The sequence below is a fragment of the Xenopus laevis genome, chromosome 3S, assembly GCF_017654675.1.
Source record: "Xenopus laevis strain J_2021 chromosome 3S, Xenopus_laevis_v10.1, whole genome shotgun sequence".
Taxonomy (NCBI): domain Eukaryota; kingdom Metazoa; phylum Chordata; class Amphibia; order Anura; family Pipidae; genus Xenopus; species Xenopus laevis.
In genome coordinates, this window is record NC_054376.1 from 49,405,389 (window position 1) to 49,427,864 (window position 22,476).

General features: G+C 38.1%; 1 protein-coding gene across 1 annotated transcript; it reads right to left on the minus strand.

Moving 5' to 3' along the window:
- Window positions 1-727: 727 nt before the first annotated feature.
- Window positions 728-12,717, minus strand: LOC108712469 (histidine decarboxylase-like). Its single transcript, XM_018254674.2, has 12 exons — window positions 12,617-12,717; window positions 12,039-12,211; window positions 11,471-11,584; window positions 9,861-9,983; window positions 8,911-9,045; window positions 7,722-7,865; window positions 6,855-6,921; window positions 6,610-6,772; window positions 5,564-5,654; window positions 5,342-5,440; window positions 3,245-3,346; window positions 728-2,224 (listed from the first exon to the last, which is right to left on the minus strand). The coding sequence occupies exons 1-12, from the start codon at window positions 12,642-12,644 to the stop codon at window positions 1,529-1,531; spliced, it is 1,935 nt and encodes a 644-aa protein (XP_018110163.2). The 5' UTR covers window positions 12,645-12,717; the 3' UTR covers window positions 728-1,528.
- Window positions 12,718-22,476: the final 9,759 nt, after the last annotated feature.

The following is a 22,476-nucleotide window of genomic DNA, read 5'->3' on the forward strand; positions in this document are numbered from 1 at the left end:
CTTTTCTCCAACACCTATAGAATAACTTCCAATGACATAATGAGAAGATTTTTTTGTGCTGAGTCCGAAGTCAATGTGAATGTATTTGGGTCCCATTATGCATAGAAAATCGACACATACACGCACCCCTATACACTAATAGAACATTAAAATAACAAGGTTTATTCTCTAGTGAGCTCTCTAGATCCCACTGGAATTCATTTATTCTGAGAATATTTTAGCACATTAGGGACCCTTTCTTACTTAAGCAAAATTAAGCAAACATACACCTGTAAATGGTGCAATTATTCACCCCAATTAAGGTACACCTATTATTAGCCCACTAATCATTTGGGAAATGGTATGCTGAAGAAGCACTGGATTTTTAAAGAAACAAAAAACCATATCTGAAACATTTGTTCCGACCTAAAAAGGCCTTCCAAAACTAGAAGATTTCAGGGTCAGTTTAGTTGATTCCATGTTTTAGTCAATGTGGTGTGTATCTGTTGCAGATGTTACATCTCATGTGGATACATATAATGGGTGGGGGGGGGGTTTCTATGCCTTTTCATGCTGAGCTGATGATAGTGCAAGGCTTTCATAGGCTACAATACTATGATGACCTGTGCCCCTTCCCAATACAGTGCTGTGCTACAGAAGAGAAAAAGGAGCCTGCCAATACTTTATCCACTCACTAGTCACATACAATCATCTCTTGAAGTAGATAAGACTTGTGGATATACATACATATACATATTTACTTTTATTGAATCGTATATGCCAATGCACAATAAGAAAGCAGATTGCATATGAAATTATTGATCCCCCAAAATGTGCAAGTAAATTTGATTGGAGTATTGCATGCCAAGGGCCAATATCAAGCAAAACGAAGTGTCATATAAATTCAAATATAATGTATAATTTCTGTACAGCTTAAAAAGTATCTATTTCACCCACATACTGTAGCTCTTTGTCTGCCATGGCTAAAAAGAGGCACAATTTGGCTTTTTTTGTTTGACCAAAAATAGTTTGCTTGTGTAAACTAGCAATGACCCATATGGCACTTTAGGTTTAAAAAAATGCTTCCATCCTTTTTTACCCATGAGCCACATTCATATGTAGAAAGATTTGGGGAGCAACACAGGCATGAAAAAAGTTCATTGAGGGGTGCTAAATAAAGCATATGATTGGCTATTTAGTTGCTCTATGTGGCCTGACAGCCTACAGGGGTCTCTGATTCGCCATAAACTTGTTTTTTTATGCAACCAATACTTGCCTGGAATTTAAAAATAAGCACCTTCTTTGAGACCACTGGGAGGAACATCCAAGGGGTTGATGAGCAACATGTTCCTCACGAGCCACTGGTTGGGGACCACTAGCTTATTATATATTCTATATGACAATAGATTATATTTGAATGTATAGAAAGTGCTTCTTCTCATTGTACTGGCCCTTTAAATTAGGGAGCCTTCTAAAATCTAACCTTACAATCAACAATCAGCTCTGCAGTACATTAAGACTGAGTTTATTAGAGTTATCATATTATTTTTTAAACAAACGCCTCTAAGGGGCAGCAAGGAAACTGAAGGCCACACTGAATTCGGAATTCCGGAAAGCTTGGGACACTGTAGAACTTGATTAACTTTCTAAAAGCATTTTTTTCTAGAATCATCACCTTTCCTGGGATGTTGGAAGCTATGCTGTCACCTTTCTGAGATTCCCCTCGTAGCTTTTCAGCATTATGTACTGGAACACTGTTGCAGCTAAGGGAGCGGGCTGTTTTCTTTTCTTGCACTGAGCAATACTTGTACAGGAATGATGCCCTCCTGTGCTTGCTTGCTACCGGCTCATTCTCTGGGAAGCAGTCATCGAAAGGATCTAGGTCATCTTCAGAGATTGATTCTACCCAGTCTTTATGTTGGAGGACCCCATGTTTTGGCTGGTTAGAGATCTTCTGGAAACCGTTTTCCTTGTCATCATATTTGGTGTTGAATGTATTCAGTGTATTCTTGTTGTCGCTAGGAGTAGGACAGCTAGAGATAACAGTTTCATGGTGCAGGTTGGTGACATTGATGGCACTCTGCTGAATCAGGTTCCAATCCCTCAAAATATCTTCCCTGGTTGTGAACTGAGATGTGACAGTGAAACGTATAACAAACTTATCATTGATAGTGGCCGGTACAAGGTACATTTTTCCAGACTTGGTCAGCTCTACCAAAACTTCCTCTGTCAAAAAATCTGGACCCTGATTTAAAAAAATAGCAAATAACAGATAAATAACAGCATAGCAGATAATAAGTGATAATTACAGCTAGATGAACATGAACATCATAAATGGAGTAATGTAAAAGGTGAAACATTTGTCCAGATCTTGAAAAACCCATAGCAAGCAATCAGATATTTGCTTTCAAACATAAATACCATCTTGTTTCTATGGGTTACTAGTTACTATATTTTGAAATCATAGTAACTAGTCTTACATTTCTTACTAAGGTTTTTAGCCACTGGATGCAACTAATGAAGGGGACTGTCTGTTCCTAACTTGGCTAAATATTTCAAGATAGCTACGTTCATCATTTAAAGGAGAAGAAATGTTTAAAACTAAGTAAGCTTTATCAGAAAGGTCTATATGTATACACTAGTAACCCCTCAAAGTAATGCTGCTCAGAGTCCTCTCTCAAAAGAAACACCACATTTCTTTCCTTCTATTGTGTACACATGGGTTTCTGTATCAGACTTCCTGTTTTCAGTTTAAACCTCCAGGGCTTGGGCTTGAGCATGCTCAGTTTGCTCCTCTCCCCCTCCCTCCTCCCCTCCCTGCTGTAATCTAAGCTCAGAGCTATGAGGGAGCAGGGTGATGTCACAGCAAGCTAATATGGCAGCTGCTATCTTAAACAAACAGATAGAGTTTCTAGCAGTTTACTCTTGTATAGAAAAGCATTCTAAAAAATAAAAATGGCATTCTAAATTGCACTGTTGTGGCTAATCTATTGCCAATAAACTTCCTTGGTAGCTTTCCTTCTCTTTTAACCAAAGCAGCAGCTAAGTGGATAACATCCATGATATCCAGTCTTGCAATAACCATTATTTTAAGAGACGATTATAAAAATTTCGCTCATAATTAGAAGCAACTCTCTGGGTTTTTATTTATAATAGGCAGCACTGCGGTGAAGCACTTATAGTTTATTGAAGACTTATATGAGAGCATAAGGATCAGTACTATGCTAAAAGATTGTGATAACCAGTATTAGGGTTAACACCTCACCTTTAATCGGAAAACAACCAGTCCAAGGTGCCGTTTTGCAGGTACTTCAAACATCCGGTCATTAATCACCAACGACTCAAAATATTTAGCTAGCTCCGCCCCCTGTAAACAGTAAATGGTTTCATTCATGGTATTATTATTGTAAGAACTGGATTGAATGCCTAATGCAGGGAATGAATGGAAAGATGTTTGCCCACTTTGGCTACTAATGCACAGGCAGTCAGAGAGACCACATAGACTGACCATTAAGATGCCAATTTGGTCTGAAAGGGCGGAGTCAGCAGTTTTTGGCTGATAAATGTGGTATTTCTGCTTATTTCAAGCTAATTATATATCATTTGTTGTTTCTGTACCAGGTGACTAGAACCATTACTGCCCTACAGCAGAATCAGTTGCTTCATTGCTTCTCGACTGCTCTGTGCAGCCTACAGAAACCATAATACTGTTTCAACTGTTGTTACGGCTTAATAATGCTGTTATACAGAGAGTCGTTATCCTGTGCAGATAATAGTTTGTCCTCAAGCTGTTGTCTTTTAGGGCAACTTAAATGGAAAACTTTACTAATAATAACTTTGAATCCAACTTGTAATTGAATGTTTTTTAAGCCAAATGTATTCATCAGCAGCAAATCTATTTTACCAGTGTTGTTAGTGGAGTACCGCAGGGCTCTGTACTAGGTCCCTTGCTTTTCAACTTGTTTATTAATGACCTGGAGGTGGGCATTGAAAGTAATGTTTCTATTTTTGCAGATGATACTAAATTGTGCAGAACTATAGGTTCCATGCAGGATGCTGCCACTTTGCAGAGCGATTTGTCTAAGTTGGAAAACTGGGCAGCAAACTGGAAAATGAGGTTCAATGTTGATAAATGCAAGGTTATTCAGTTTGGCAAAAATAATATAAATGCAAGTTATACACTAAATGGCAGTGTGTTGGGAGTTTCCTTAAATAAGAAGGATCTAGGGGTCTTTGTAGATAGCAAGTTGTCTAATTCTGGGCAGTGTCATTCTGTGGCTACTAAAGCAAATAAAGTTCTGTCTTGCAAAAAAAGGGCATTAACGCAAGGGATGAAAACATAATTATGCCTCTTTATAGGTCCCTGGTAAGGCCTCATCTGGAGTATGCAGTGCAGTTTTGGACTCCAGTCCTTAAGAGGGATATAAATGAGCTGGAGAGAGTGCAGAGACTAAGTGCAACTAAACTGGTTAGAGGGATGGAAGACTTAAATTATGAGGGTAGACTGTCAAGGTTGGGATTGTTTTCTCTGGAAAAAAGGTGCTTGCGAGGGGACATGATTACACTTTACAAGTACATTAGAGGACATTATAGACAAATAGCAGGGGACCTTTTTACCCATAAAGATGATCACCGTACCAGAGACCACCCTTTCAGACTAGAAGAAAAGCACTTTCATTTGAAGCAGTGTAGGTAGATTTAACTATGAAAATATATATAGACATGCCATATTGCATATTACACTCAGGCCGGAGTGCAGGGCTGAAACTTTGACTAAATCATTGTTTCTAATTTTGAATAAGTCCGGTCAATTTTTTAATTATATATAAAGTAACAATATTAACAAGAAAGGAATCAAAAAAATGGAACAATCAAAATGCATCCACTTCTGGTAGTTATGTCATTTACAAAGTAGACATAGACAGTGATTCTTCTAGGACCACTTTCACTGTGGTATAAAATAGCATCTGCTTTCATCTTCTCCTTAACAAGAGGTGAGTACCCTATGCCTCGTCTGCATTCAGAGACTATAATGCAGCCAGCCTCATTTGCTGTATTATTATCTACTTTGCAGAAACCCCCCATGATATATTGTTTGCTGGGAGCTTTGCATATTATGCTGTGTATATGGTGCTGGTCTGATAAAATGTGTTTGCTAAATTAGGCTGCAGGGGAACTGTAACCTGGAGCACTGGCCCCTTTTTTGATGGAGATTCCTGGTTTCCCTTTATTATGTTACGTTTGTTTGAGGTTTAAATTTCACAGTAAATGCCTAAAACTATCGCACTCTTACAGTAAAAATAGACATGCATCTGTTACAGCAGTTTAATATCAGTATGTCCAGACAATAAATTACACTTACATGTCTGATGTGCGCCTGCAGATTTTTCACTCCAAAGGACCGAATTACAAACCAGAGCTTTAATGAGCGAAACCGTCGGCTCAGAGGAATCTGCCAGTGCTGTGGTTGGAAGAGAGAGCAGAAATATAGTGTTGTTTAGTGAGTATTTATATCTGTTACTTTCACTGTAGCATATTACAGTGAGTTCAGGTAGGTTAATAAATGAAACACAGACACACTTACCATGAAGTCAGTCGCAGCCCCCGTGTTTGCATGCCTGAGGTAAATAGGATTGACGCTGAAAGTTTGCTGTAATTTGTATTTATCTTTCACCCTATTGAGATTTTGATAAATAAATAAAATCAGATATAGCAACGTAATAAGTGCACTGTGCTTGCCTCCTTCTTAGAATAGAACCCATGTATGAATTTGTCTGCCTGAGCAGATCGGGAGATAGAGGAAGCTCCTTGATTATGTGACCGGTAATTTACTACTTTAGAAGGTTTTTACCAAGTGACCCACCCCTGTTAAATAAGAATAGTCAGGAACAAGGGTCAGTCTCATGGCTCTCCACCCTGGTGACAGAGGACATATCAAAGCATGAAGAGAATCCCAGTGGAATTAGGTTCAAAATAAGCACACACAAAAGGAAATATGTCTTATATATTCTTGTATACCAGGGATACCCAAACTTTTGAAACCATGAGCAACATTCAGAAGTAAAAGGATTTGGGGAGCAACACTAGCGTGAAAAATGTTCTTGGGGTGCCAAATAAGGGCTGTGATTGGCCATTTGGTAGCACCTGTATGGATTGTCAACCTACATTGGGGCTCTATTTGGCAGTACACCTGGTCTTTATACAACCTAAACTTGCCTCCAAGCTTAGAATTCAAAAATAAGCACCTGCTTTGAAGCCACTTGGAGCAACATCCAATGGGTTGGAGAGCAACATGTTGCTCACGAGCTACTGGTTGGGGATCACTGTTGTATACTCTTTATATTCTCTCTAGTTTGCATTTATGAACATGCAGGGGAGCTATGTTGTACATAATAACTATGGCCTTACAGTTTGAAAAACACTGAGAGTACAGGGAAAATATTTGCTACTTTTACCTGTGTTCACACTTATATTTAATTCTTTCTCCCCATGATTACTGGTTTAGAATGAGTTATACAGTACACAATTATGTATCTTGCCCTTACACCCAAGGATAGAGCAAAATGTTCCCCATTCTGTCATGGGCATGTGCATTCTATGCTACATCTAACACTCACTATTGGGACTCACCAGAAAGCAGTGCAGTCAAAATGAACCATCATCCACTTGGATGGATTGAATGTAAATGAATCCGCATAGTCTACTCCATTCATCAATGTCCTAAATTCTGGGCACAAGAAAGCAGTGCCTGCATAAGCCGCATCAATGTGCAGCCACAGTTTTTCTCTGGCACCTGGAAAAATGAAACTGAACTTAGCACAAGGAAAAGGAAACATATTTAGCGGCACAGCACAACGTGTGACTGTTCAACTTACAGATTGGCCCCAGTTCTGCCAGGTTATCAAATGCACAGACGCCAGTTGTACCCAAAGTGGCACATACCTAGAACAAAAAGCAGACTTGTGAAAAAAATGTGTGTTTGTGATAATGATTTCTAGCAAGATAGTGAAAAATATTCTACTCCTATGGAACCTAGGAAACTCTGAATAATATTTGTTATTTGTCATATTTATATTGTAATTGGAGATTAAAAGATACAACTCGCCATCAAGCTCAATCTATTGCTTAAATAAATCATACCTACCTACTCCTAGGCTATGCACGGGAAGGTGAAACACATCTTTAGCTGTCTCTGACTTGCCTCTGAATAAGACGAAATTTCCTCCTTATTATATCAAGAATGAATTATAATGGTGCTGTAAAGGCATCTAATCCTTCCTTTAAACTATCTAATGTTTCTGTCTGTGTAACTGCTTCAGGGACAGAATTCTATAACATGACATTTATTTAATTTTTATGGGATTCCTTTGTGCTCTCAAAAAAAAAATCAAGCAACTAGTTCATTGAATAATCATTATGTTTAAATAACCTCCACAAATGCCTCTTCTAAAATGATATGTAAACCCTAAAAACAATTAAATGTAAAATTGCTCAGTGTTCTTTTATAACCACTTTTGCAATTGAAATTAATTATATTTTTTCAAGATTTCAAGACATTAGCAAATATTTAAGCTACTGATATCATTAAATTGAAACAACAGTGCCATCTGCTGGTCTGTTTGGTTGTAGGTAATACATTTAAGGAGAGGTAGAGGAAATTCAGATGTCTTTCTGGTCTTTGCTAAATTGACTTTTAGGTCTTTATTCTGAAATGTAAATGAGTGTGCAACCATCCTACTCACAAAGACAGGGACAAGTCCACGGTTTCTGTCTTCTTCCACCGCAGCTTTCAGGGTATCCCCACGAAGGCAAAAATTTTCATCTACTGGCAGAAATCGAACTTTCACTAGCGAAATCAAACCTGCCTTTTCTACAGATGAATGAGCCTACAATGTAACACAAAGAAAACACTGGCTGAGCAGATGATACTTGACATTTTTCATTACTAGACCATTTCACTTATTTCAAAAGCTAACCTGCATTTGGCCATTTTATCTTAGAAGCCAAGACATATTGCCCCTTCTATTTAACAGCTGAAACTATATGTGATCATATGGGGATCATCAGAGCCGGGCCAGGGTGGCCTGAGGTGCACGCACAGCCGAACTGCCGGCTGAGCGTGCACATGCGCGGATTAGCGTTCATGCTCGCATGCACGAAATGAAGTGTGTAATAGACTAAAAAATAGCAACCACAGTCGGGTAGATTGGGGACCGAACTTGGTGGTAGGCGACAGAGAAGGTACATGCCTGGCGCTCCCTCAGCTTTGTGCCCTAGGCACGTGCCTACTCTGCCTACCCATAGTTCCGGCCCTGGGGATCATAGACACTCAAGGGGATCAAAGAAAATCAAGAGAAGGTTCATCAGCTTGAATCTAAATCCTTCAAGGTGTATTAATGTATTGTCATGAGAATTACACATAACAGAGACTACTTATGGTAAAAAAAGATAAAGTTTAATGAACTCAAGCTCCATGGATTTTGAACTCAAAAACACAGAGTATTGATAAACTTGGGAACCTATGACATAAGAACTTACAGACGTACAAAGGCGTTACCATTGTGAGAGCATAGAGACATCACTTCTCAGCACAGAAAAACTGCCCAAATAACCAATGAGATGGTTCTTCCTCAAGGTCAAGGTACTATTACCAAGGTTAGCTTGAGAACAGAATCCATCAGCAGCTCCTGGGGGGAATCTGCATGCACAGAATTTTATTCTCTCAGTATAATTAAGCATGAGCACTAATCCCGTATATCATCTTTTTAGTGCAGTACTTTAAATTCAGTAATGTCAATCGTACAGCCACTTGTGGCCAGACTTTAACCTCTCCAATTTTATGGAGAGATCCCAAAGAAGTACAAGGGAACTATAGCTGTTCTCACCACAGATTTGTGTGAATATGCATATAATGCTCACTATGAACTCTACCTGGTTGGAAGCATATGCAACAAGTCTAGAATTCAGTTGGGAGTCATCTGAATCTGGTTCAGAGGTTTTCATTTCCAGAATCTTGTTCTTTCTTGCTGCCAGAAGAGCTATTAAGGTTGATTCACTCACTGTACTCTGAAAAGCAACACACACACACTTTAATAAATATAAACTGTGTAGATACCTGAGTTTAAAGGGCACCTACTGCAAAATATAAAATCCCCAGCTAAAGGTGTGGGAGGGGGGTAACTGTAGTTTTTTGTTTTGTTTTTTTAAATTGCCCCTTCCCAGTGGTAGGAAACTCCGGGTGCAAGCAGCCGTACTGAGTGTAAGTATGTCCATATCACACTTCTGAAGTCACATGCATGTACATGAGCAAGTTGCTCAATATGTGCATGTGTGTGCTCCAACATGGCCGCTTGAACTGGGAGCTACCACCTGGTGGAGGTAGTAAAGCACTTGCAGGGGGCATTTTTAAAAACTATTGTTACCCCCCCCCCTCAACTGGAGTGTGGGCACTATTAGCCAGAACCTTTGGTTTGGGATTAAATATTTTGGCAACAGGTGCCCTTTAAAAAGCTCAAAAAATGTATGTTCTAAAAATATTCAATTGTCTACAATTAAAAGGTCCCGACAAGATCCTATCCCCTCCCCAAAAAACATTTGAAAATTTGAATCCCATTTTATATATAGTGGATTGATCTTAATCTTCACCTGCCTTTATTGGTGAAGCGTACATGTAATATAAACTGCATCTGAGCATTGGAAAACATAAATAAATTATACAGAATGTACATATATATATCTGGTTGCTCCTCACTGGTCAAAATCACATCATCACCCAATTTTGTAACTGCCACGGTTCCCCTATACCTACAGACATTATATATATTTATGATGACGACTGCAATACTTTAAGACACGCTTAACAAGAACACAGAGGGGCTTACCTGGAGTACACCTCCTCCTTTGCTGTTTGGATAATGATGGAGAAATTGGCACGGGAGACCCAACATTTTAGCCAACCAGTCCATCACGTTCATTTCCAGCTCAGTGCATGCTGGACTGGAAGCCTAACCATCAAAAATAAGGTATATTAGTAACTGTTTACACTCCTGAACATCTTCTCACCCATTTTAACTGCCTAAGCCTGTGCTCTAGTAAAAATATAGCTAGATTCTCCTCAACGATCACAAAACTGCTGTGACTATTACTTAATCAAAATGTTAGTGAATCTGTTTTTATAGAACCATTATCTTTTGTGAAATAGCAAAACATTGTATCTATAATAGAATCTCTTAAAATAGAGAACTGGGTATTATACAGAGAATGCCTGGACAAGGTAAATAACATGGCATTTGCTACTTTTATGTACAGTATAAGTGTACAACACTCGGATAAGAAATGCTATGTTGTAATAATCAGCGTTGAGAAAAGCCCTTGTTATAAACAGGGTATATTTAAAGTGGTTGTTTGCCTTTTAATTCATTTTTAATATGATGTAGACCATGAAACAACATTCAATTCATTTTATTTTTTATTATTTGGAGTTATTTTGCTTTTTATTCAGCAGCTCTCGCGTTTGTAATCTCAGCAATCTTGTTGCTAGGCTCAAAATGACCCTAGTAACCATGCATTGGTTTAAATAAGAGAATGGAATATAAATAGGAGGGTCTGAATACAAAGATGAATAATACAAATATGTTACAAATACCATGTTACAACAATTTGTAGCATTACAGAGCATTTATTTTTTCAAAGGGGCAAGTGATCCCAATTTAAAAGCTCAAAAGCATCAGAGGAATAAGGCAAATATTTCAAAAGCTATAAAAAATAATAATGAAGACCAATTGAAAAGTTGCTTAGAATTAGCCATTCTATAACATACTAAAAGTTAACGATAATGTGAACCATAGATAGATGGATAGATAGATAGATAGATAGATAGATAGATAGATAGATAGATAGATAGATAGATAGATAGATAGATAGATAGACACAGTGGTACCCTTAGGGGACCAGGAAAAAATTATGTAAAATCCGGGAAAATGTAAAATCAGGGAAATGTCTTAAAGTGACTTATTCTTCAAGTACTGAAAGGATATAAGCACAGGAGTCCTTTTTACTTTGAGATACAATATTTACTGTGTTAATTATAAAGTTTAAACAGTATGGGGGGGCACGTGCAAAGCCAAACTGTCAGTCATATACATAACCTAAAGCAATAAGTGATTGGTGCAGGACTGAATAAGGGGCAGACTAATTGGAACTGACCATTTACAGGCAAAACCATGGAGAAATATATATCAGGTTAGTATTTTAAGCTTCCTTATTTCACAAATAATAAAATTGATAGTGGAAAAAAGCTGTTTTTTCTAACATCAGGACAAAATTTTGATGTTAAATCCGGGTAAACATTACTTAAAATCAGGGAAAGGCCCCCATTGAAATGCATTATAAACTGGTGGGACCACAAATAAAAAATGTAAAAATGAGGGAAATGAGGGAAAACTTAAAATCAGGGTACTTAAAATCGAGGTTTCACTGTATAAACACTTACCCATGTAAATCCTAAGCAGTTTATTGCATCAGCAAGCATGTCTCCTAGCAGGGAAGGCCACGATGTCAGGGCAGGAAAGTAGGCATGCATGTGAGGACTCTGCCAATGGACCACCTGTAACAGAGATTTAATTTAGTAAATCCTTATGGATCTGCTAAAACGAGGGTAAAGTGCATAGGAGCTCTTAGTCTCTTATCCAGCCAGTTTTTATTAACAATTTCATTCATCTAGATTGCAATATATTTTGAGCACAAACAGGAATACTGATATAAACCCACTTTGACCCTTGAGTCCCAGTAGAAGAAGTGTTTTTGGACACTATTATGTTAGATAAATATAAACCATGTTATTAAGGCGCCGTTCATAAGTTCCCCCTTTATCTTTTTATGTACAACTGTCAGTGCAGGTTTGGAAATCTAGAGGGACACGCAAAACAATTCTGGATTCCCTGATCTGTGATTGTTGGCTTTATTGCACATACACAGGAATTGGAAATCTGGAGAGCATTTATAACAGACATGGACAAGCCTTAAATGAAAAAGGAGGTAAATGTTCTGTGTAATGTTACCCCTGGCATTATGATGTCTTCAATATCTCCGAAGATTCTCTCCCAGCTTTCAGATTCCACTGGAGCGCTGTCAGGCAGCAGAGCCCGCATATAGCCTGGCTGCACGTCAGGATTGACTCTCCTCTCTCTTACTGTGCTCAGATACTGACAGATATAATCCACCAGTTCTTTACCTGTGGTCCATCAATAATCATATTAGCAGGGTTGGTGCACAAAAATAGCCAAGCTGTAAAACCCACTCAGTGGTCCCCTTCTTGTATACAATAATATCATTTTTAAAATTCTCTCTGTTTAGGTACCCCCACTTTTCATGAAGGCAAGTTAAAAATGCATAAAGTGAATATTAAAATATTATTAATGGTAGCTCCTGTTAAACCGTGAAAAAGAGAGGAGACATAAATCTTCAATCATCTTTTTCCAGCTATTTTGAGCTGATAGATTTAGGCTTGTGGATTAAATGGAAATATTTAGTTGAATTTAGAGAATTTCTGCTTTCTATTGGTTGTAGGTCTAGCAAGGGCATTTAATTTCAGGCTATGTGTAAGTAATGGCACCATTAGCCTCAGATAATACTGTACCTCTCTTTCTGTACTCTTCTGATTCCATTGTGACTTGACTATGGATTCCCTGGATGGCAGGAGCAGAAATGTGATGGGCAGGTGGCTGTGTATCTGATCCTGCCTCTCATCTCAGCTTTTATACCCCTGTTATCTCCCAGTCATACGTAATAAACATGATTTTTTTCTAGCATGATTAGTTTATCTTATCCCATTTATTTCAGAACCCTCTCCATCATATCAACTCAGAATAAAAGGCACGCTTGAGCACTGTTTGCTTTGCTGGCTACCTTTGATGTCTTCAGCTGTATCTACAAGGCCAGTTCAATTCCCTTCCATTTCACAAGATGCGCTGAGGGCTCATCTTCACCCATTCACTGCTGGAGATACAAGCAGGGTAATTCTAATGTATTCTCAGCTTGGATGTTGTGAATGGGGTTGGCTAACCTAGTCAACTTGAAAGAAGGGCTACAATTGCTACAAGGTAGCTGTTCTTATAGTTATAGCACAAATGTTACACTACATTATAACAATCTCCTATAAAAATTGCAATTATATACAGTATATGGTTCTCTATTCACATTATGGAGTCCCATTCCATAACAGTCAAATGCAGTAACTATGCTCCCTACTTTACTATATATCACATGATTACTTTGAAAGAAAGATAGGCCGAATATTAATATTTTTATAAAGTACTGCTGTGGATTTATGAGTTATTGTACCTAAGTATTCATTTGGCATCCATAGAGCAGATGTATAACATAATTATACATCTGCTCCACGGATGCTGTTTATACTGATTTTGTTTCATAAGGATTTGGCCATTGAGTAGAGCCATATTTATATACAGGCACCCATGGGCCCATGCCTAGGTCGGATGCCTAGATATAAAAAAGGAGACATTACAAAATGTATGATTAAAGGAGAACTAAAGAAGCAGGGTAAAATTTTTTGGGCTTCTGTACCAGCCCAAGGCAACTGCAGTCCTTTATCAGGGAAGATCTGCGTCTCCAAAGATGCCCCAGTAGCTCCCCATCTTCTTTTCTGCTGATTCACTGCACATGCTCTGTGCTGCTGTCACTTACTGAGCTTAGGGACCCACTCACAATATACAGTACACACAGAATATAAATGTCACAATATACAGTACACGGTAACACAGGGAGACACATTTATCAAAGGTCGAATTTCGAATTCATGTGAGTTTTTAAAAACTAAACTCCCATAAATAGAAATAGAAATAGAAATAGAAATTTGTTTTAAAAAAATCTAATCTAATTCGGATGAATTAAATCGTCCTAAAAACTTCTCAGAAAAACTCCAAATTGATCCCTGGATGTCTCCCATTGACTTAAACAACAATTCAGCAGGTTTTAGGTGACGAATAGTCAAATTCGAGTTCTTAAAGGGCCGGAGTATGATAAATTTCGAAAATCAAATTTGTTGTTTTTTTTAAAACTCAAATTGAATTTGAATATCTCCCTAATCAAATTTGACAGTTTTTAAAAAAATTCTAATTTCGAATTTAATTTGATAAATCTGCCCCATAGAATAGTAGTAAATCATTATTGGTACACGACAGCAAATAAACTAGGACAATTAGGGGGTTAATTACTAAACTCTGCATGCGGAAAAACCCCGAAAAATATGTGATTTTTTTTTATAAAATCAGACTTTTAAAAAATCACGAATTTTTGGAATTTATTAAACCCCCAAGGATGGAAAAGTCAGAGTTAGAAAATTAGCATCTCAGACCTGTCGAGGTTGCATATTAGTCAATGGGAGAAGTCTAACAGTGTCTCCACCCAGTGAAACCTTTGTTTTTTTAGAAGCCTCAGAATGTGTTTTTTTGGAAGAGGGGACACCGGTTGGGGTCTTCACTACCCTACTTTTTGTAGATATTTGTAGTATTTGGTGGTTTGATAAATATATATTTCCAACTGTTGTTGTACCATATATGCTATCCTACAACTGCTGTGCAATCATATTGGATTATATTCAGTCTGGGTTTCTTTTGGATCTGATCTATGGAACATGGATCCAAACTCTTTATCTCAACCTGTAGGCCAAAATAGTGCATTGCAAGATGAGGGTCACCCTTGTCAGGCAAGTTTTACTACTTAAAGTAGTAACACCAAGGGGGTTATTTACTAAACTTAGATTTTTTCTGGTTGGAGTTTTAAAGGGGAAAAAAACCTATTTTTAAGTAGGAAAAAAAATCAAAAAATGTTTGAGATTTGCTAAACCCCAAGGAAGCTTAAAGACCGAAATTAAAAAATACTCCATCTCAAACTTGCCGAGGTCATGTAGAAGTCAATACGAAATACAAAAGAGTGCACTCCAAGGCTAAGTAAAATGGGTATTGATTAATTGGCCAAATCAGTAGCACTTCCGTTGTATTTAAACACATTTTTTACTAAGCCTTGGCGTGCACCCACAACCCTTCTATTTTGTATTGTAGTCAGAAGCTACCGGCTAAGCTTCCATGTGGTTTGTAGCACCCCAAATCCACCCCTTTAAACAAATGGTGGCCCTATGCTTTTAAAAAATGGGAATGGTTTGGGCAGTCTCTCGCTCTCTTAAAAGTCGCAAAAGCTAGTGGCTGAGGAGAACCTAGCCCTCAGACTGCAACCAATGCCAAAGCCAGGAGACACTTATCCCAAAAAACGCAACTATGCAGGGAGGTACAAGTCTTTTTATACTATGACCAGAGTTAAACAGTTAGGGACCACCGTATGGGGTTTACCTTGGCGTGATATGGTGGCTTATGAATTTTATGATCATAACTTTGTAACTAAACTCCCCTGTTTTTGTAAATACATGCACTTGTATATATACTGAATTACGATTGGGACTGGGGACCAGGGAATGTGCATTGGTTAACTGGCCAAATCAGTAGCACTTCCATTGTATTTAAGCACATTTTTACTTAGCCTTGGAGTCCACCCATAACCCCTCTCTTTTGTATTTTGTCAGGCAGAAGTCAGTGGCAGATGTCCCTTTTACAACTGAAGATATCATGATCTGCACTGGGTTTCGACAATAATCCAAATATTTTGTTGTTTTCAGGCAATAATCTGAAAAAATCGTGCAATTTGAATTTTTTCATGATTTTAGTGAGTCTTTTTCAGTTTTTTTAATAAATTTATTGATAAATAAGGTAAAAATGTGGATGGGAGTTTGGTCGAAGTGGTTTTACTAAAATAATGAGACGTTTTTGGATTTTAGTAATTAACACCCTTAAAGGCATTCTGTCACGGGAAAACGGTTTTTTTTAACGCATATGTTAATAGTGCTGGTCCAGCAGAAATCTGCACTGAAATCAGTATTTCAAAAGAGCAAACAGATTTTTTTTTATATTTAAATTTGAAATGTGACATGGGGCTAGACATATTGTCTGTTTCCCAGCTGCCCCTAGTCATGTGATTTGTGCTCTGATAAACTTCAGTCATTCTTAACTGCTGCACTGCAAGTTGGAGTGATATCACCCCCCCCCAGCAGCCTAACAATATAACAATGGGAAGGTAACGTGACTCAAGGGTAAAAAAAAAAATTTGGGGCCTCCAGATATAATTTATAGTAGTCTCTCTGAAGCAAACACACTAGTTTTACTACTGCATGGCAACAGTACATTATATTTTAATTACTTTAAAAGACTTTCATTTTTTGGTGTTACTTAAATATTTAGACTACTAGACAGGGTACATTTTTCCTTTAAGAAACATAATGAGTGTAATCAGGGATATGTCCCTTTTTTATACAACATAAATTCTATGGAAACAGTAACACAGAGTGCTTAATGGGTAAATCCGGAATGTGAAATCAAAACAGACAGGTACACAATAAAGCGCCATTTGCTCGTCATATAGAGGGTTAGAAAAACAGTGGTTGCTGCAGCACAATATTTACTTACATCTTAGTAACTGGGACTTTATCTTTATGTCATTTGCAGCAGGGGCCACAGATCGTGGGAAAATCCAGATTGGTGTGGGTATAATGTAGATATGACAGATATCTGACTGTATGAATGACATTACTCTGTTAATGTGTATGAAAAAAACAAAAAATGATTAATTATAAGGGAGCAAAGACTGAATGATACCGCAAAACTGCTAATACATAAGAAAAATAAACCATGACAACATTCCGTTTTCTCACTTTATTTTTAAATGCCAAACCAGCTAGACTGAAATGTGAACAATATGTTCATGCTTTTGTGTTTCTGCAGGGAGGCCAGATTTATTCATTTATTAGTGTTTGTTTTTTTAAACTTGATTTTGAAAAAAAATTCATTCAAAGGAGTGGTTCGCCTTTAAGTTAACTTTTAGTATGTTATAGAATGGTTGATTATAAGCAACTTTTCAACTGGCCTTCAATTTTTCTTTTTAGAGGTTTTGAATTATTTGCTGCCTTCTTTTTCTAGCTTTCAAATGCTCTGCAAGGCCACAAATGTATTGTTATTGCTACTTTTTATTACTCATCTTTCTATTCAGGCCCTCCCCTATTCATATTCCAGTCTCTTATTCAAATCAATGCACGGTTGCTAGGGGAATCTGTACCCTAGCAACCATATTGCTAAAACTGTGAACTGGAGAGCTGCTGAGTAAAAAGCTAAATAACTCAAAAGCCACAAATAATAAAAATGAAAACCAGTTGCAAATTAACGATTCGAAGGATTTTAATCCAACGATCGAAGGAATATCCTTCGATCAAAAAACTTAGGAAAGCCTATGGGGACCTTCCCCATAGGCTAACATTGAGTTCGGTAGCTTTTAGATGGCGAACTAGGGGGTCGAAGTTTTTTCTTAAAGAGACAGTACTTGGACTATCGAATGGTCAAATAGTAGAACAATTTTTAGTTCGAATAGTTCGATTTGAAGTCGTAGTCGAAGGTCGTAGTAGCCCATTCGATGGTCGAAGTAGCCCAAAAAACACTTTGAAATTTGAAGTTTTTTTACTACTACTATTTGAATAGGGTGGGTACATATAGGTCGTAAATATGTCTTTATTAGAGATGTCGGTGCAAATGCTTGAAGTGGCCACTGTTTATTACAAATGTCAAAGGCAGCAAATTAGACAAAAGAGATCCTCTAATGCCCTAGACATGAGCCCACCCTAAAACAAATGTGGCATGTCCCTCAAATGGTAAAATAAACAATTTTTTATAATTACAACTTAGTAACAAGACAATTTATAATATGAAAAAACACCAGCGTTTTTTAAAAATTTTTATGAATTTTTTGCATACAGGATATGACGTCACTGACATAAGATTGAGGAGGATGTAGCATAACTTTGTCAGTTCGCCAGGTCTAAGCTGGCGAAGGAAACTCTGGCAAAAGTGGTAACGTTCTGTAAAATTCGCACTCTATTGAACGTGCAGAACGATAATTTACTTGAGAGAAAACTGAGCTAGGGTGGGGTGCAAAACTGAGCTAGTGATGGTCTCTTTCGCTAGCGCATTGTCCTCTACACCTGTTATAAATTGACGATCTTCCTGCGGATGGGATTTCTGGCGAATTTTCAATAGCGATGGCCACTTCACCCTTTAGTAAATCTGCCCCTATGTCTTACACACTTTCATTTTAATTTACATAAAAATTCCAGAAAGTGTTGTCAGAACGACACCCTTGATTGCTCAAGAAAATAAAATGTTTGAGAGAAAAGTGTAACAAGTTGGGAGTTGGGGCTATGTTTAATTGATAGTATGAGATGGGTCTGAGGCCCACAATAAAAGGGAGAGAGGGTTACAGGTGGGAACCAATATAAAAGTTTAAATGTCTGATTTTATGATTACATTATTTGTCTGACATGCAGTAGAATGTAAAAGAAGCATCAGGGAAATAGCATTTATCTTTGGTAGCTACATGGGAATGGAGCATGTACAGAAGATATTCACATCAGTTTGCTAAAAGTGGTGCCAAAATAAATGCACATGCAACAATAAAAATATTGAAGGTTTACAAATGAACTTTCTAGCTAGTAAATGGAATGTGAGATCTGAGGAGAAGAACATTTTGAACATATATGCAGAGCCACACCACTGATTTTACTTCTCCTTCAAGATGTCAATTAACCATGATCCTACTTGAGTTTATATAAAGCCCATGCAAAAGTGACCTCATAATGTCCGCTAAAAGTACCCTATAATCCTATGTGCACTAAACATTCATCATTCCAATACCAGAGGTCCCAGTGTTTTTATATGAACTTCAGGAATGTCCAGTGATGTGCCAAAGGAATACAAGAACATTCAGAGAGCCAAGTATGCATACTCACAAATGCCCGGAGGAGTAAATATTTTATTTATGGATATATAAAAGTAGTTTCTACTGAAGAATACGCATATATGCAGAATACCTACCAATAGACAAACACTTTTCACCAGACATTGTCTCCATTTGTCATGACAACCTTATGCCATCTATATTAAATCACTGGGAACATTTTGGTGAACTTAGGCGCCTTCCTAAATATATTGTAACCCTGCAGCCGTTGTATGAAAAATACATTCTAATGTTGCTGGGATCAAACTTAAAAGAAAAACTATACCCCCAAAATAAATACTAGAGCAACAGACAGTTTAAATCAAATTTAGTGGCATATTTAAGAAACTTACCAAACTGCTTTATTTAAGTAAATCTTGCCCTTTTACATCTCTTGCCTTGAACCACCATTTTGTCTTGGTCTCTGTGCTGCCTCAGAGATCACCTGACCAGAAATACTCCAGCTCTAGAAGTGTGGAAGCAAAATACAGAACTTTGTCTATTAATTGGCTCATGTGACCTAACATGTATAGTTTGTTTGTGTGTCTTGGTAGGATCCCAGGGGGCTGCCAGGCTTTTACATATGAGCTGTTTTATGCAATATATTTTTATAGAGACCTACATTGTTTGAGGGGTATAGTTTTCCTTTAAGTAACAGCTTAGACCAGTGATCCCCAACCAGTAGCTTGTGAGCAACATGTTGCTCTCCAACATCTGGGATGTTGCTCCCAGTGGCCTCACAACAGGAGCTTATTTTTGAATTCCAGGCTTGGAGGCAAGTTTTGGTTTCATTAAATCCAGGTGTACTGCCAAACAGAGCCTCAATGTAGGTTGACAATCCACATAGGGGCTACTAAATGGCCAATCACAGCAGTGATTTAGCACCCCAAGAACATTTTTCATGCTTGTGTTGCTCCCCAACTCCTTTTACTTCTGAATGTTGCACACGGGTTCAAAAGGTTGGGGACCCCTGGCTTAGACTGTCACCATCAGAGGAGAGTCCAGCCAATTGCAATTTGTGGGCTACAAAGGGGACAGAGCTTGTATGTTTGTGCATGATGGGACGTGGGATTTAGCATTGAGGCTTAATTCTTCTTAGTGGTCAGGGCCCAGTCATGTGGTTGGGTGAATAATCCACTAAGTAGGGTCCAGTGACTTCTGATGGCTTCTGATGGCTAGAGATGAGTGAAATTTTTCGCTGCAAAAATTACACCCTAGAATCCAATGGGTTAAAAAAATTGATGCACTGCATCAGTCAACAACAAAAAAAGATCGATGCCCATAGACCAATACATTTTGGTGAATTTTCGTCGTTTCGCAAGTTCCTTGCCAAACCAAACGAGTCAGACTGACGGCAGCCTTGTGGACTGTCCCAGGTTTGAGATTCCTGCGATATATCAGACTTCCTGCAATCCCTTTCTAAACAGTTACTTGTTAATCAATCACCCAGAGAATAAAATGCAATGTAAGAAAACATGCCACAGACAACAGCACATACCTTCATTTATAAGAAAGGGTAAAGGCACATAGATTTAAGACTGTAAACTCCCTTTTACTTAAGGTATTTCTCTGTATACATAGTGACAACTGATTTCACAAAATATAAAAGCTTATTCCAGTACAATATAAAACAGATCAATGACTGTGATTTTCAGTAAAACAGTGGCACATCTCTGGAGTTCCTGAGGACACACTTTATTTTAGATTTTTCATATAAATATTTGGTCATATCATGAGTCTGCCGATGATCGAGTAGACTCAACATGTCTCAGACATGGGCTGCTTGATGCTGCAATACATGAAGAATCTATCTTTAGTCTCCAATGTGTGTTTTATACATAAAACTCTCACGTGCAAAACGCTTCTTTTTTTCCCCAAATAGTGTTAATATTTGCCTTTACTTCATCACATTATTTTCATAAATCAAAGAAAACAAAATTGAAAGGTAAAAGGGAGAAAAAGTAATTGGTTGCATAATGGGGTTTAACAGAAATGCAACAATTCTGAATGCATAGTTTCAGCTCTGTGCCAGTAACAGAACTGTTGTCCTTTAGACTCCACAAATATTAAACAAATATACTTGCTTTGTAGGGGGAACTCCACACAATTAATAGAAACAATGATATTTTCCCGAATAAAAAAACATTTGTCATTTGAAGCAACATTCCAGTTTGCATTAATTGACAGTTTTCAATGTGATTAGTAAATGCAGTTGTTATTGAAAGCTTCAAAAGCAGCTTTTCACTGCAATGCTGGTTATGATTGCAGGCACCACAGAAACAATGTGGCAGGAGTCAACTCTTGCAGGTCCCTAATCTACCGCTCTAAACCCGCACCTGGCCCATTGGTCTGGTTCCATTTATCTATCTGCACCCCTATCAACGTCACGGTGGGGACAGGGGCAGGTGCGCATCTATAAATATATATCTGCTGGAAGTGATGCACTCTTAGGTCAAAGATGGAAAGAACAGCAGAAAAAGCTTGACCCGAACCAGAGGCGACCCGAATTCTTTGTGTGTGTCGGCCCAAACCTGACTGACCCGTGGATATTGGGGTGGCCTGCAAATCACTACTGTGGTTATCACATCTGTGACCTGTAAAGTCAAGTGAGGCTTTGTAGGAATATGATGGAGGAAAGATAACTCTTGCTACATTTTTTTAGAGGCAGTATCAGCAGGGCTGGGACAGCAAGGAACAGACGCTGCTTTAAAGGAGAAGGAAAGGCTTGTTGCACTTGGGGGTGCCAAATGTCAGGCACCCCCAAGTGATTGTATTCACTTACCTGAAACCCCAGGCTGGTGCTCCTATCAGCAGAAAACTGCACTGGCCCAGGGGTTATACCAGTGAACACCACGGAGCGATCCACTTCCGTCTTCTTCTGTCTTTAAATTTCCCGGGACAAACGCATGTGCAGTTGAACGAAATAGCCGACTTTTTAGTTAAAGTTCGGCTTTTCGTCCTACTGTGCATTCGCAGCCGCGTGAAGAAGGAGAAAGCAGGAAGATCGATTCGTGGTGCTCACTCGTATAACCCCAGGCCGGTGCAGTTTTCTGCTGATAGGAGCACCGGCCCGGGGTTTCAGGTAAGTAAATACAATCACATTTACATTTACAAATGTTAGGCACGCCAAGTACTACAAGCCTTTCCTTCTTCTTTAAAGGGGTGGCTCACATTTCTGTTAACTTTTAGTATGTTATAGAATGGCCAATTCTAAGCAACTTTACAATTAGTCTTTTTTATTTTTATTTTTTTTAATTATTTGCCTTCTTCTTCTGACTCTTTCCAGCTTTCAAATAACCCCATTGACCTCTCCTAAAAAAATGCTCTGTAAGACTACACATTTATTGTTGTTGCTGCTTTTTATTACTCATCTTTCTATTCAGCCCCTCTCCTCTTCATATTCCAGCCCCTTATTCAAATCAATACATGGTTCCTAGGGTAACATGGACCATAGCAACCAGATCACAAACTGGAGAGCTGCTAAATAAAAAGCTAAATAACTCAAAAACCACAAATAAAAACCAATTGCAAATTATCTCAGAATGTCATTCTCTACATTATACTAAAAGTTCATTTAGGTGATCAACCCCTTTAAATAGCATTTATATTCAC